Source organism: Schistocerca cancellata, chromosome 4, assembly GCF_023864275.1.
Source record: "Schistocerca cancellata isolate TAMUIC-IGC-003103 chromosome 4, iqSchCanc2.1, whole genome shotgun sequence".
In the NCBI taxonomy this organism is placed as follows: Eukaryota; Metazoa; Arthropoda; class Insecta; order Orthoptera; family Acrididae; genus Schistocerca; species Schistocerca cancellata.
Window position 1 is genome coordinate 340320958 of NC_064629.1, and position 17439 is coordinate 340338396.

The 17439-nt window shown below is 40.4% G+C and overlaps 1 protein-coding gene across 1 annotated transcript in view; it reads left to right on the forward strand.

Moving 5' to 3' along the window:
• Positions 1-17439, forward strand: part of LOC126183371 (liprin-alpha-1) — a 1187054-nt gene that overhangs the window by 968875 nt on the left and 200740 nt on the right. The window contains exons 8-10 of the mRNA XM_049925301.1: positions 3165-3242; positions 5412-5579; positions 9631-9750. Coding sequence (XP_049781258.1) covers positions 3165-3242; positions 5412-5579; positions 9631-9750 — 366 coding nt within the window. The remainder of the gene's footprint in view (positions 1-3164; positions 3243-5411; positions 5580-9630; positions 9751-17439) is intronic.

A 17439-nucleotide genomic window follows, 5' to 3' on the forward strand; every position in this document is an offset into this window, starting at 1 on the left:
TACTCCACAAGCCACCTGACTGTGTGTGGCGGTGGGTACCTTGAGTACCTCTATCAGTTCTCCCTTCTCGTATTGTTAGTGGAAAGAAAGATTGTCGGTATGCCTCTGTGTGGGTTCTAATCTCTCTGATTTTATCCTCATGGTCTCTTCGCGAGATATACGCTGGAGGGAGCAATATACTGCTTGACTCCTTGGTGAAGGTATGTTCTCGAAACTTCAACAAAAGCCCGTACCGAACTACTGAGCGTCTCTCTTGTAGTCTTCCACTGGAGTTTATCTATCATCTCCGTAATGCTTTCGCGATTACTAAATGATCCTGTAACAAAGTGCGCTGCACTCTGTTGGATCTTCTCTATCTCTTCTATCAACCCTATCTGGTACGAATCCCACACTGGTGAGCAATATTCAAGCTGTGGGCGAACGAGCGTACTGTAACCTACTTCCTTTGTTTTCAGATTGCATTTCATTAAGATTCTTCCAATGAATCTCAGTCTGGCATCTGCTTTACCAACGATCAACTTTATATGATCATTCCATTTTAAATCACTCCTAATGCCTACTCCCAGATTATTTATGGAATTAACTGCTTCCAGTTGCTGACCTGCTATATTGTAGCTAAATGATAAAGGATCTTTCTTTCTATGTATTTGCAGGGCATTACACTTGTCTACATTGAGATTCAATTGCCATTCCCTGCACCATGCGTCAGTTCGTTGCAGATTCTCCTGCATTTCAGTACAATTTTCCATTGTTACAACCTCTCGATATGCCACAGCATCATCCGCAAAAAGCCTCAGTGAACTTCTGATGTTATCCACAAGGTCATTTATGTATATTGTGAATAGCAACAGTCCTACGACACTCCCCTGCAGCACACCTGAAATCGCTCTTACTTCAGAAGACTTCTCTCCATTGAGAATGACATGCTGCATTCTGTTATTTAGGAACTCTTCAATCCAATCACAAAATTGGTCTGATAGTCCATATGCTCTTACTTTGTTCGTTAAATGACTGTGGGTAACTGTATTGAACGCCTTGCGGAAGTCAAGAAACGTGGCATCTACCTGGAACCCGTGTCTTTGGTCCTCTGAGTCTCATGGACGAATAGCAAGAGCTGGGTTTCACACGATCATCTTTTTTGAAACCCATGCTGATTCCTACAGAGTAGATTTCTTGTCTCCAGAAAAGTCATTATACTCTAACATAATACGTGTTCCAAAATTCTACAACTGATCGACGTCAGATATATAGGTCTATAGATCTGCACATCTGTTCGACATCCCTTCTTGAAAACGGGGATGACTAGTGTCCTATTCCAGTCCTTTGCAACGCTACACCCTTCTAGAGACATACGGTACACCGCTGGAAGAAGGGGGGGCCAAGTTCCTTTGCATGCTCTGTGTAAAATCGAACCGGTATCCCATCAGGTCCAGCAGCCTTTCCTCTTTTCAGCGATTTTAATTGTTTCTCTATCCCTCTGTTGTCTATTTCTAAATCTACCATTTTGTCATCTGTGCGACAATTTAGAGAGGGAACGACAGTGCAGTCTTCCTGTGTGAAACAGCTTTGGAAAAAGACATTTAGTATTTCGGCCTTTAGTCTGTCATCCTCTGTTTCAGTACAAGGAATAAAGACCATGGTACATCTTCACATTTTTCATATATTCAGAGTGTTTGCTCAAATGAAAGTCACGTAAATGGTACAGAAAATTGTAGAAGCACTGTTATCGGAGACTTAAATCTCTGGATTTGTAATTTGACACTCTGCTTACTAAGGGACATGTTTCTTTTGCAACCTCAAAAGTACTGTTTTAGGATGTGTGTTGCTATTATTTTGGTTGTCAAAACAGTAAAAATGGTCTCGTAAACTGACACACAGCCTGGAGAGTGGTGTGTTGACCACATGCCCCTCCATATCCATTTTCAGTGATGCCTGTGGGCTGAGGATGACAAGGCAGCCAGACAGTACCATTGGGCCTTCATGACCTAGTTTAGTTTTTTAAAGCAGTAAAAAAGATGTAAGGCTGTTGTATGAATACTTAGATTTGCAGAGTTACAATGTCAGGCTGATATCAGATTGTGGCTAGAGTTAATATCTCACCATTATGGAAAGCTCTTTCTTTCTTTCTTATTTTATTAAATATGTTTTATAAAACAGAATACCTTTTATTTTTGGTATTTTTCTTTCACTGTGTGAGATATTTTTTCATATTTTTTGTGGGTTTGAGCTCATATTTCAGTTTTAGTAGTTCTGTAGGAGTTCTGTGGAACAGCTGACTATCATTTCAAAGCAATATTCACGTACAAAACTGAATGTTGATTGACTTGATTAACAGCTTATGCAGAAACATTGTTTAGCATCTAGTGTATATGATGATGGTTGCATCATGGTAATAATATGAAATTTTCAAACATAAAATCTAAATATGAAAACCTATTATTTTATAGCGGAAGTGAATTTTTATGCTCTGTGATATGTATGTATAAAATTGTGTGTCAGTGGCGCCATTTGTGGGCAGGTGGGTGGCTGGTTGGGTGATTGAAATAGAAGAAAGAAAGAGGAAAAAAATTCAAGTACGAGATTTTTATCAGGGAATAGCACTAATTTGGCAGTATATTGCACTTGGTAATTCAGAAATCACATTTAAAATTTCCAGTTAAAAACTGAAATATTCTCTCATAACTGAGCAGCATGTTGCAAATCCAACTCTTCGTTTCATGCAGAAGTTTAGAAATAGTTCACTGAAGATTTCCATATTATGCTACAGACTGAATTATAGTGACCCTTGGAAGTATGTTTGTTCTCTTGCACTACAAGCACTGTTTTCAAAGCAGTTGTGAAGATTACGTGACTGTAGTTATGTACCCGTAGAATTATATTTCTCTCAAAACTTTTAAATGTTCCAGATGTAGATTATTAATCATTCACCTATTTGTTGCTCGCTGCTACAGTACAGTGCAACCTGGTATCTTAGAAATTGTTGTTTTGTAATGATACTGTATTGGCTTGGATTTTTATATTCCAGTAACATATTCAGTCTATGACCGTATCTCCTCCCCCTGACACTATTGCTGTGTAGTTGCTTTTATCACTCATAGATTCAGCTGAAATGGTGGTTGTTTTATGTTTTTGATGTTGTTGTAAGCATTGTTTCTTGCACGCAGCGTCTCTCTAATGGTGCCATCGAACCTGATTCTGATGTGGCACGTGTTCTTGAGCTGCAGAATACAGTAGATAAACAGGTGAGCAGTGGGAGTCACTCAATTAATTTTGTAAAACAGTGAAATCTGAAAACTTATACTACTATCTAAAATGAAGAGAGATTTTACTATTTCAGTAGTACCTTCTCCATGTGGAAATAATACTGAGACTAATAAAATTTTTTGTCTCGGTAACTATACAAGTAAAAAATGACCTAAAACTAATAATAATCAAGTGGTATTGCTTTAAACATTTTAATTAAATAATGATGAACTTCTTGTGTTAACATATTGGTTTTGTACTTTGTGTTCAAAAAACAGTAATGTGGCTTTGCTTGTAATTAATTTTCAGTGTTTGTGTGTGTGTGTGTGTGGGGGGGGGGGGGGGGGGGAGGAGAGAGAGAGAGAGAGAGAGGGGGGGGGGAGAGGGGGGGGAGGTTGGGTGGGGGGGTGGCAAGAGGGACTTTCGGAGTACATAAATATCATAAGACATACTGAACAGTAAACAGATAACTAAACTCAATATCTCAGAATAAGCTAATGTCCAAAAATATAATTTAACACTTCATATGGCTTAAATAAGAAATGTTTGTGTTCATGTAGCTACATTTTTCAGAATGTAATAAGCATATTAAAAGCCCTGAAGAAAGTGTATGTGACTCTCCATAATAAGAGTTAAAAGTATATTTGGTTGTGTCGTGAAATTATTCAGTTTCTTCAGAGACCCTGGAATGTAAGTATACAAACTTAATGATGATACATGGCATGCAGTTATTGTTATTGCTGCACAGAGTTACAAAGCTGCCTGTCTTATTTTATTTGATTGTGTATGTTTAATTTTTGCAAGAGATTTACTGTATTTAATTGTACTGTAATCAGTGTGTGTTTGTGTTTTAGCTGGTTGAAGTTGTTTATTGTCATTCGTACTACCTCTAAATTCCAAGTTAGTGAAGATATGTAGTTCAGTAACTTCCATTGAATTATTGGGGTATTAAAATATGCATTTTTTTGTCTCAGTAAATTAATTCATATTTGGCATTGGTTGGAAAATCCGGAACACTTATTGTATGAAGCTTAATCACACATCTCTGCAGCTCCTCCCTCCCTCCTGCAGCTTACCCCTCCCCCCCTGCAGCTCACCCCTCCCCCCTGCAGCTCACCCCTCCCCCCACCTGTAGCTCACCCCTCCCCCCACCTGCAGCTCACCCCTCCCCCCACATGCAGCTCAGCCCTGCCCCCTCCCCCCCACAGCTCATCCATCCCTCTCCACTCCCTCCCACCCCCGCAGCTCACCCCCCCCCCCCCCACAGTTCACACTTGCTCCCCCCCACAGTTCACCCCCCCCCCCGTTCACACTTGCTCCCCCCCCACAGTTCACACTTGCTCCCCCCCCCCCCCCACAGTTCACACTTGCTCCCCACTGCAGCTCAATCCTCCCCCCCCATGCAGCTCACGCCTCCCCCCATGCAGCTCACGGCTCCCCCCATGCAGCTCACGCCTCCCCCCCTGCAACTCACACCCTCCCCCCTGTAGCTCACCCCTCCCGCCTGTAGCTCACCCCTCCCCCCTGTAGCTCACCCCTCCCCCCTGTAGCTCACCCCTCCCCCATGTAGCGCACCCCTCCCCCCTGTAGCTCACCCCTCCCCCCACAGCTCATTCTCCCCCACAGAATACCCCTCACCCCTGCAACCAGCCCCCTCCCCCTGTACTCCTCCCTTCCCACCTGCACCCCTCCCCTCCCCCCCTGCAGTGCATCCCTCCCCCCTTTGCAGCTCACCTCCCACCCCTGCAGCTCACCTCCCACCCTGCAGCTCACCCCTTCCCTGCCGTAACCTACCCTTGTCCCACAGTAACTTGCCCCTGTCCCACCAAAACCCCCCCCCATTCCCACCATAACCAGTCCCTGTCACACCATAACTCTCTCACTGCCACCAGTGTCCCTGTTGCATTCCACCCCCTCCCCTCCTGCCATTGCTCTTCTCCCTGCTCATCCAACAGTCTCTTCCTCGCCCCCCCCCCCCCCCCCCCCTCAAAAAAAATCATTATTTTCATATATTACATAAGAACAGTTCATATAACATGTTGGTAAATCAAAAATTGATTTTGCCTATTACTTTGACAGAAAGGCCTACAAAAAATGTAATGTAGTTGTAGAGAGCATAAAATTTGATTTTGTCAGCATCTAATATTTACACATTTTCTTTTTCACAGAGTGCAGAATTAAGTTCATGGCAAAGACGGGTGTCAGAACTGTCGGGTCGCATTTCAGAACTTGAGGAAACACTGGCAAAAACACAGAAGGAACTTATGAAAGCACAGGAAGCAAATTCAAAACTGCAGCGTGATCTTCGAGAAAATGTTGCTCAGAAGGAAGATCAGGTTGTTATTGCCTTTGAGAATTTTTTCATTGTTTTTTTCATCCACTTTGTGCTTCATATATTTCTTTAAAGAGAATGGAAATACATTTTGTTTAATTTCTGATCACCAAATTAATTTTTACTTATGTTTAAATGACCTGACAGTAAGTTGAATATAAATAAAATAGGACGATCCTGCAGTGTGTTTTTTCTGTAACAAAACATTACATTAGTACAAGTTTACAAGCAAATAGATTGCTGATTGTGGAAAACCATATTTCCTTGTGATTATAAACAACATGATGTTTGTTCTTAAACAAGACTGAACAGACAATTTTTTGGTTATAAGAATGAAACCTTAAGAAATTCATCCATATCGTAGTCACAAAAGAGAATCCCAACACAAATGCAAACCACATGTACTTCATGTAGACATAAGTCCTACACTGAGATACCAGAGTAATTATTCATTATTTACACATATTATTTGTAACCAGCAACAGGTGTAAAAGAAGATCCCTTTCAGTTCAGTGCAGTGCATTTTAGATCATTACATGTAATTAATTTTCAGGAAGATGTGCAGTATACAATATCATGCCACATGGCACCAATATCAGTTCATTAAAAAATAGTCAGTATTTTCAATGAAATTCTGCAAGAGCTGAAAACTGACACAAAAATTAGGAACTTTAACCCTCATGCTGCTACAGAGCTGCTTGCCATAGGTTGTGCGAAGTGCAGTGTCTTTATGCCCAAAGTCAACTATCTGCGCCGGAGCCCGTTCATGGGGGGCAGCTTCCTGCCTGCTGAATAGCTCATGCTGCCCTCCTGCAGATCACTCTCTCCACTTTGTCTAAGCTCTTGGTGCTCCCAGTGACTGCAAAGAGATGAATCTGTGTAATTTTTTGTTAACTGACACTACATAGGCTAATAGTGCTGCATAGGAACAATTGGGTCCATCTGTTGCCAGCATACTACTTCCTCCAGTTAGATGCTTCAATCTAAGAATCTTTCATCATTTGAATATTTTGTAAAAAGTGCAGTGTGTATTGCCAATCATTTTCAGGTCCCTAAACAGCATTCATGAATTATAAACCATGATACACAAATGTAATTGTTCATGTTACATATGAATAATTTTGGGATATCGTAAGAAATGAATATGTACAATTTTTGGTTTACCTGTGGAGTGTATGCTGTCTAATTACATCTGTTTCTCACCAGCATACTTCTTCATTTGCTGAGGTGCTCCAAAGTGAGAGAATTTAATTGTTTGAATATTTTTTACAATACTCAGTATGAAGTTTCATAAAATATCAAGTCTATTTCTTTGTCATCTGTACAGATGAAGTTGTCAACTGTTTGAATACTTTTTTACACCCATTGTATGTATTTTATGTCCTTCTTTTAAATCTGGGCTTTGGACCAGCAATGGTGGAGTTAAAAATATATTTTATAATTTTCTTTACATTTTTTGCATTTCTGCCCTTCTTTTTTTAAATAATTAATTCACAGGTGCCAGTTTTAGTTCCTGAAGGTCAGTAACACTTATTTGTGTGATACTTCTCGAAACAGGGTAAAACACATAATGGTACATTCCAAGTTTTGCATTGGTATCTGGTTCCTCAACACACTTCCTTTTTTGTGGAAACCATGCGCATTAACATACTTTTCTTCGAATGGTCACTTACGTTAATATCCGTAAAGTGCCTGGACCAATGATCACTTATTTTGAACTTTTTAACTTGAACCATTAGAAGACAAATGGCAACAAAATAATAAAGTTGCTCAAATCCAGTATCTTTCCACTTTGACAGTTGAGGAACCATGAATTATGAAGTATTTGCCTTGGTGTATACATAATATTAGTTCATTTTGCCTGCTATAAAATGAACCAGTTCTTCTGACAGGAATATCATGAAAAATGACAGAATGTCTGAGTCATTAACCAGTTGCCATTTGCACCATGAAGCTGACTCATAAAAACAAATGCATTAATTGCTGGAAGTTAGTTTGTTTACAATCAAAATTGTCACTAAGGTGAGCTTTTTTTCTGAAGAATTTTGCTGTCTCTTTCTGATTCTTCAGATTCTGAATGTATGCTGATTGCACCTCTGGCCGGCCAGAATGGCCGAGTGGTTCTAGGCGCTACAGTCTGGAACCGCGCGACCACTATGGTCACTGGTTCGAATCCTGCCTCGGCCATGGATGTGTGTGATGTCCTTAGGTTAGTTAGGTTTAAGTAGTTCTAAGTTCTAGGGGACTGATGACCACAGCAGTTAAGTCCCATAGTACTCAGTGCTGTACTAGTAGACATACAAGGGTGAGGACTATTACTTTGAGATTCTATTGAAGACCTATCACTACTACTGAGATCAGAGAATTGACTATCTCTGTTGCACCTAGTGAGAATCTATAGGATCTTTCTGTCTGTGCGACCATGGTGATGTGACATTTCTCTTGTAGAACAGAAGAACATAAAGTTAATATTGGCAAAAACATGCAAAGCAAAGTCAAAATCTTCAGTGGAGGACCCCGGCAGAACACAGAACTCACTGGCTGATCAAAATTGCAGGAGGTACAAAGACTGCCGTTAATTTGTAAACATAGTTCCGAGCAGTGTCACATAACAGTGGTAATACATAACTTTGTTATCCATAAATACATAATTGTCAGACTGCTCGTAAAAAGTAAGATTTGCTATGTTTACAAAATTTATGTACACCCCCAAAAATGCATTGCTGCCCAGACTCGTGTCTGCTGGAACATCAGAGAATGCACTTTCACAGTTGCACATAGTGTGTGTCTAAAGGATCTCTCTGTCTGTTGACTATGGCATTGTGACATTTTTCTTGTAGAAAAGAATGACATAAAATTAATAGTGACAGAAACACACAAAGCAAAGTCATAATCTTTAGTGGAGAACCACAGCAACAAACATAGATACACACCTGAACTACGCAGCCAAAACTCTTGAAAAGCTGTGGAAGAACGGTACAGAAATTCAGCCCTGTTTGTCAACACTCCTAGAGCATGCAGATGCTTAATCTTGTCTGCAGCAGTGAGAAGCCTGGCAGAACAGGACATGTAAACATATCATTAGCGCTCAACGAAAACCCAGAGACCATGCTTCCTTACATCCACACCAACTGGGGAACAGTGAAGCATGATAAGTTAACTCATCCACAGCAGTCAAAGGGTTAATTGCAAACTGAATGCCACATTTCATTTTATCAGCTTTTAATATTTTCTCATTTTTATTTTTCTAATGTTCTCAAAGGATGTATGATTTCTTACAATTATCGATGATAAGTGAAACATAACAGAAATACCTTAAGATAAGTTTTGTGTGGTTTCCGTCCATCACTTTTGAGTATATAATCAGAAGTGTTGAGTGAGACCCCACTCAAAACTTAGTATTATGGTATTTGTTAGAGACACATTGTTGTTGCTGATGTTACTGTTAATAATAACAACAATCATTATCTTGTTTTATTTAATTTTAATTGTTTATTGTTTATGGCTGTGTTTTGTTTTTGTGGAAATCAGTGACTGTACCAACAGTAATTTAGTGGAACCCATCATGGATGAAGTTTATGACCCCCATCCCGTATCATCAACTTAGAATGAGAACCTCATATCTCAAAAATATATTTTTTATTGCATTATTAGGTTGAAAACCTCATATCTTAACTATTAGTAAGCCAGAGAGCACTTATCATTTATGTGTTGCACTCTAGTGGGTAAAAAAGAAATCGTTATATTGTTGGACAACTGTAATTAGTGAGAAAACCACACATAACTTTTTCTGAGATATGAGGTTTTAATTATAAGCCAACTACATATTGCCAAACATTGGATGCTGTTATCTTTAAGATGACCATATCTTTTCTCATCAAATTTGAAATTATTGTTTTAATTTTCATGTTAACAATTTTTCCTACATTTTAATGGCCTTCTCATCAATCTAGTTAGCTGCAGCTTCTGAATTGCAGTTTTCAAAAACCGATATGTATTTATTAGCATTCTTTACTCCTTTGACCTTAATGCAATATATTATTTTCTATTTTCAGGAAGAAAGAATAGCAACTCTTGAAAAACGGTACTTGAATGCACAGAGAGAATCAACTTCCTTGCATGATCTAAATGAGAAACTTGAACAAGAGTTACAGCACAAGGAAGCACAACTAAAGGTATGTCATGTTATCATGTGACGATTAGCTTTGTACCAATACATGTGTAAATGACTGTGCTGCTAATATCTATTTTTAGTACTGCTGCTACAGTTATTCTCCTAACTGTTCTGTATAATTTTATTTACTCTACAATATGCTGACTGAAATTGTATTGGTATTATTGTGCTCTTTGAGATCTGTGAATGATGTCTACCTGCTCAATATACACCACACAACAGCTGTTGTGGCAGTTTGGTGATAGTTTTGTGATGTAATGTGTCTTAGTATGCCAATGGTAGGTTAGCTGCACACTAAATGAGGTGACAAAAGTCATAGTGTACCTCCTAATATCACGTCGGATCTCCTTTTGCCTGATGTAGTGCCACAACTGAATGTGACATGGACTCACCAAATTGTTGGAAGTCCCATGTAGAAATACTGAGCCATGTTGCCTCTATAGCCATCCATAATGGCGCAACTGTTGTCAGTGCAGGATGTTATGCATCAACTGACCTCTTGATTATGTCCTATAAGTGTTCTACATTTACATCTACATGGATACTCTGCAAATCGCATTAAGTGCTTCGCAGAAGGTACATCGAACCAACTTCGCAATTTTATATTATTCCAATTTTGTATAGCGTGTGGAAAGAACGAACACCTATATCTTTTCGTACGAGCTCTGATTTCCCTTATTTTACAGTGGTGATAGTTTCTCTCTATGTAGGTTGGTGTCAACAAAATATTTTTGCATTCGGAGGAGAGAGTTGGTGTTTGGAATTTCGTGAGAAGATTCCTTCGCAAAGAAAAACGCCTTTCTTTTAATGATGTCCAGCCCAAATCCTGTATCATTTCTGTGACACTCTCTCCCATATTTCGCGATAATGCAAAATGTGCTGCCTTTCTTTGAACTTTTTCTATGTACTCCGTCAGTCCTACCTGGTAAGGATTCCACACAGTGCAGCAGTATTCTAAAAGAGGATGGACAAACTTAGTGTAGGCAGTCTCCTTAGTAGGTCTGTTACATTTTCTAAGTGTCCTGCCAATAACATGCAGCCTTTGGTTAGCCTTCCCCACAACATTTTCTATGTGTTCTTTCCAATTTAAGTTGTTCATAATTGTAATACCTAGGTAATTAGTTGAATTTATGGCTTTTAGATTAGACTGATTTATCGCATAACCGAAGTTTAACGAGTTTCTTTTAGTACTCATGTGGATGACCTCACACTTTTCGTTATTTAGGGTCAACTGCCACTTTTCGCATCATTCAGATATTTTTTCTAAATTGTTTTGCAGTTTGTTTTGATCTTCTGATGACTTTATTGGTCGATAAGCGACCAGCAAAGTGCCTAAACTCTGCCTTAGGGAACACCAGAAATCACCTCTGTTTTACTCGATGACTTTCCGTCAGTTACTACGAATTGTGACCCCTCTGACAGAAAGTCACAAATCTAGTCACATAACTGAGACGACATTCCATAAGCACGCAATTTCACTACAAGCTGCCTGTGTGGTACAGCGTCAAAAGCCTTCCGGAAATCCAGAAATATGGAATCACTCTGAAATCCCTTGTCAGTAGCACTCAACACTTCGTGCAAATAAAGAGCTAGTTGTGTTTCACAAGAACGATGTTTTCTAAACCCACGTTGACTGTGTGTCGATAGACCGTTTTCTTCGAGGTAATTCATAATGTTCAAACACAATATATGTTCCAGAATCCTGCTGCATATCGACGTTAATGATATGGGCCTGTAATTAAGTGGATTACTTCCACTATCTTTCTTGAATATTGATGTGACCTGTGCAACTTTCCAGTGTTTGGGTGCGGATCTTTCATCGAGTGAACAGTTGTAGATGATTGTTAAGTGTGGAGCTAATGCCTCGGCATACTCTGGAAGGAACCTAATTGGTATACAGTCTGGACCAGAAGACTTGTTTTTATTAAATGATTTAAGTTGCTTCACTACTCTGAAGATATTTACTTCTTCATTACTCATGTTGGCAGCTATTCTTGATTCAAATTCTGGAATATTTACTTCGATTTCTTTTGTGAAGGCATTTCGAAAGGCTGTGTGTAGTAACTGTGGTTTGTCAGCACTGTCTTCGATAGTATCTCCATTGCTATCACGCAGAGAAGGCATTGATTGTTTCTTGCAGCTAACATACTTCACATACGACCAGAATCTCTTTGGATTTTCTGTGAGGTTTTGAGACAAAGTTTCATTGTGCAAACTGTTATAAGTTGCTTGCATTGAAGTCCGCACTAAATTTCGATCTACTGTATAAGATGGCCAATCTTGGAGATTGTGCGTCTGTTTAAATTTGGCATGTTTGTTTCATTGTTTCTGCAACAGTTTCTGACTCGTTTTGTGTACCAAGGAGAGTCATCTCCTTTGTTTGTTAATTTATTTGGTATAAATATTTCAATTGCTGCCAATACCATTTCTTTGAATTCAAGCCACTGGTCTACACTTACATTCTTAATTTGGAAGGAGTGGAGAATGTCTCTCAGGAAGGCATCAAGTGAATTTTTATCTGCTTTTTTGAATAGGTATATTTTTTGTTTATTTTTGGAGGATTTGGGGGGTTACAATATTCAGTATCGCTACAAGAACCCTGTGTTCACTAATCGCTGTATCTGTTTTGATGCTCATTATTAGCTCAGGATTATTTGTTGCTAAGAGGTCAAGTGTGTTTTCACAACCGTTTATTATTAACGTGGCCTCATGAACTAACTGCTCGAAAAAATTTTCAGAGAATGCATTTAGCGCAATTTTGGATGATGTTTTATGCGTAACTCCAGAATTATACATGTATTAGTGCCAACATAGCGAGGGTAAATTAAAGTCACCATCAACTACAATTGTATGAGTCAGGTACGTGTTTGAAATCAAACTCAAGTTCTCTTTGAATCTTTCAGCAACTGTATCATCTGAATTGGGAGGTCAGTAAAAGGATCCAATTATTATTTTATTCTGGTTTCCAACAATGACCTCTACTCATACTAACTTGCAGAAACTATCTACTTCAATTTTGCGACAAGATAAACCACTACTAACAGCAACAAACACGCCACCGCCAACTGTGTTTAGCCTGTCCTTTCGGAACACCATTAGGTTCTTCGCAAAAATTTCAGCTGATCTTATATCCGGCTTTAGCCATCTTTCAGTGCCTATAACGATTTGAGCATCAGTGCTTTCTATTACCACTTGGAGCTCTGGTAATTTCCCAAAACAGCTACGACAATTTACAACTGTTATACGAATGGTTCCTGTATCTACGTTATTCCTGTGTTTGGCCTGCACCATTTGTGACTGACGCCCTTTTTGTGTTTTCCCGAGACCTTCTAACCTAAAAAAAAAATTGCCCAGTCCATTCCACACTGCCCCTGCTACTTGTGTAGACACCTCCTGCATACATTGGACACCTGGCCTATTCAGCGGAACCCAAAACCCAACCACCCATTGGCACAAGTTGAGGAATCTGCAGCCTACATGGTAGCAGAACCATCTGAGCCTCTGATTCAGACCCTCCACTCGGTTCTATACCAGAGGTCCACAATCGCTCCTGTCGACTATGCTGCAAATGGTCAGCTCTGCTTCCATCTCGCAAGCAAGACTGCCAGCCTTTACCACTTCTGTTAGCTGCTCGAAACCAGAGAGAATCTCTTCTGATCCAAAGAGACACACATCATTGGTACCGACTTGGGCAACCACCTGCAGTTGGCTGCACCCTGTGCTCTTCATGGCACCCAGGAGGACCCGTGCCACATCTGGAATGACTCCACTTGGTATGCAAACGGAGTGCACATTGGTTTTCTTTGCCTTCTTGGCAGCCATGTCCTTTCTTGGCAGCCATGTCCTAAGGGGGCCCCGTAACGCGCCTAACGTTGGAGCTCCAAACTATCAATAACCCCACCCTCTGTGATTGTCTGGATCTTGCTGGCTTAGAGGTTTCCCCGGAAGCAGGACAGGTGGCAGCATCTGGCTCAGCGATAGTGTCAGCCACAGACAGCACCTGGAACCTGTTTGTCAGACAAACTGGGAAGGCCTTACGTGCAGCTGCCTGGGAAGTCTTTTGCCACCTGCTACGCCCCTGGGCGACCTCCCACTCAACCACAGGTGAGGGGTCAACCTCTGTGTGAGCAGTAAGTGGACAAGGCCACCAGTGAGGACTGATCGGAGGGCTCGGACATGCTGGACATCCGTTGGATTCCCACGGCCGGCCCATAACAGTGGTGCCCATCCACTGCAGCCTCAAGCTGTGTAACCGAAGCCATCACAGCCTGAAGCTGAGAGCGAAGTGTCAGCAACTCTTCTCACATCCACATACAACAATCACAGTTCCTGTCCATACTGAAGACAGTGGAAAACTAAATTATGCAGAAAAATGGACTATCGGTACATGCTGTGCAACTCTACTGTAGACCCTGATGAAAATGCAGGAACTGTGTCTAATAAATTAGATTAATACGTAGAGATTGAAAAACCTAACTACCAAAGCACTCAGGTGAAACTAAATCGTTCGTCCCTGATTACGAACTTGTAATATGTCACAAAATTGGTTTACTTTCTGATACAAACGAAAATGCGTGAACTGTGGCTATTAGATATTAAATAAACACGCAGAACTCAAGGAACTAAACCATTAAAGCACACTGATGATATTATAAAATTCCCTCCTGGTTAGGAACTTGTAAAAGTCACAATATCAGTTACTTCCCTGTTGCTTCTTGTGTCTCGGCCGGCTACTGCTGACTGACTGACGGAATTCATGTCGGGTGATCTGGAGGCTATTCACTGAAATCCTTCAGAATTTTCTTTAAACCTGTCATGAGTAGTTGTGACCTGGTGTCATGGCACATTGCAATCCATAATAATTCCATCGTCATTTGGGAACATGAAGTCCATGAATGGCTTCAAATGGTTTCTTACTACCCAAACATTTACAGAACCCACACTATTATGGAGCCACAACAGAGCATAGTGCTCTGTTGACAACTTGGGCCCATACCTTTGTGGGTCTGCATCACATTCAAACCTTACCATCATCTCTTACCAACTAAAATCAGGACTCATCTGACCAGGTCACGGTTTTGCAGTAGTCTATATCGTCATGAGCCCAGGAGAGGTGCTGCGGGTAATGTCATGCCGTTAGCAAAGGCACTTGTGTCAGTCTTCTGGTACCATAGCCTATAACTGCGAAATTTCGTTGCACTGCCCTTACGGATATGTTTGTCATCCATCCCACATTGATTTCTGTGATTGTCTCATGAAATGTTGTTCGTCTGTTAGCACTGGCAACTCTGTGCAGACACCACTGCTCTCAGTCATTACGTGAAGGCTGTTGGCTACTGCACTGCCACGATGAGCGGTAATGCCTGAAATTTGGTATTCTTGACACTGGATCTTGGAATATCGAATTCCCTAATGATTTCTGAAATGCAATGTCCCGTGCATCTCGCTACAAGTACCATTCCATGTTCAAAGTCTGTTATTTCCCATCATGCAGCTGTAATCGTGTTGTAAACCAGCTGAGAGCAAATAAAAACTATGCCAGTGCTCTACCATTTCATACCTTGTTACACAATACTACCACCATCTATATATGGGCATATGGCTATTGTATTACTTTTGTCACCCCAGTGTAAATAAGTGTAAGGAACCTTTATTGACTGGTTCCATGAGAAGCTATCAATCAAAGGTATAAGTCACAACCATTATATGTCTAGGATTATGCACCAGGTTAATTTAAGTTAGAACTGCCCCATAAAATTATTTGCAGAAAAAGCAAATGTCAGATGGAGAGTCATTGGAAGAATCATTAGAAAAAGTGATTACCTATGGAGGAGGCAGAGGTGTAAATTCGGTAAAGCGTCTCAAATGTTCATTAGGATGGGTTTTATTGATTTTAGGACTGCTAAAGGTGATATCCATAACCTCTCAAAGCGAAAGACCTTTTGCAGCTTGTCAGCTGTTGAGTTTGTGACCCCCTCTCATGAAGTTGTTTTCACCAATTAATTTTTGCGAGTAGTTGGTGATGCAGTGGGTTTCAGTTAGACTAACTCATTTTCCACTAATGAAACACATGTGATATTTCCTCAAGCTGAGAATTATTGTTGTGGATGATCACTTGGGACCCAGTTTTGTTATGCTGACATTTTCCAGTCGATGCAACTAGCACTTGCCTAACAAATGAGCATTTCGCTGTTCTCAACAGTTATTCAATTTCATTATTTTAATGCCAGTCATGATAACCTTTCACTACTACTGGTTTGAAACAACTGATAAGTGTAGCAGTTTCCAGTATTAAGCATCACACTTCTGTGCCTTCACTACCTCACTCGTATCAGAAAACAGTAAATTATTTTGTGTCTCACCGTGCTGGAACACTCAATACCTGCAACAGCATATGACATGTGCTATATGCTAAAATGTGGCTTATCGGTTCAGTGTATCATGTCGCCAAGTTATGGACTGATCATGTGGAGATATCTCGCTTGTCACTGAGGGCAGTTTTTAGAATACAAGTGATATAATTCTATGAGGTTTTGGGATTGCAGCTGGATAATGTTGACTTCTTGCCACAGTATTGTGGCTATTTTGTTACTAGGAGAGTGATGGGTCATTAGTACTTTCGGTCTACCGTAAGCTCACACATAAAGACCTTTATCTGCAAGTGTCAAGCTACCATCACCCTTGACAAACTACTGGCATCCTTGGTATGTTGGTGCATCAGGCTCATGTTGTGTGTGAATTTCTAAGGGAAGGCTCATGTTTCTGATGGAGACAGCATTACAAAGGAGCTAGAACATCTATGGTCAGTGTTCAAAGAAAATGGTTACTCCCCACATCAGATTTGTAGAGTGCCAAGAAGGAGAAACTGTTCAAGTCCAGGGCATTCTTCCATACATCAGCGATGTTTCATCTAAAAAGATTTGTGCCCTTCTCGGTTAACTAATGGATGATATGGGTCTGCAGAAGGCTGGGATTTACAAAATTCCTTGCCAGTGTGGCAAAGCTTACCTAGATCAGACAATACTCATGGTACACAAAAGGTGCATTGAACATGAGGGCCACACTCATCTTTCACTGCCCAGTAAGTCAGCTGTAGCTGAGCATTGTTTTACCACAGGACACTATGGATTTTTCTGCCACAAAAATCTTGGCCCTGTGGAGATCCTTTTGGGATTCAGTAATTAAAGAATATGTGGACATACATCTAGCACAAAATCTTATTCGTGAAAGCAGGTTTCAGCTGGACAAGGCTTGGGACCTGGTGATCTCTTTAATTTCTTCTGAGAGAAAACATTTTGTTCATCATCACACATCTGGCAGCACCTGACATTTGTGTTCAGCAACACAAGCGTGCATTCCAACAGAGGGTGTCATGTAGTTTCACCTTTACGCATGCACCTGCACACCACAGATGGAATAGTATTTGCGCAAGACACGGATTTCTATAGAGGACGCTCCTGTGACGGTACCTGATGCACATGCATTTCCACACCAGTTTTTATTGTAAAGCTGACACCATGTACTAGCAGTCTCCAGTGGCGTACACTCACCTGAAAATGTTTGGACAGTTGCCAGCCAAAATACGTGGCAAGAAGTCAACATGATCCGGCTGCAATCCTGAAACCTCATAGAATATTCAGTATGCTGGGAAGACTTTAATAATTGATATAATATTACAACTTTTGAAAAG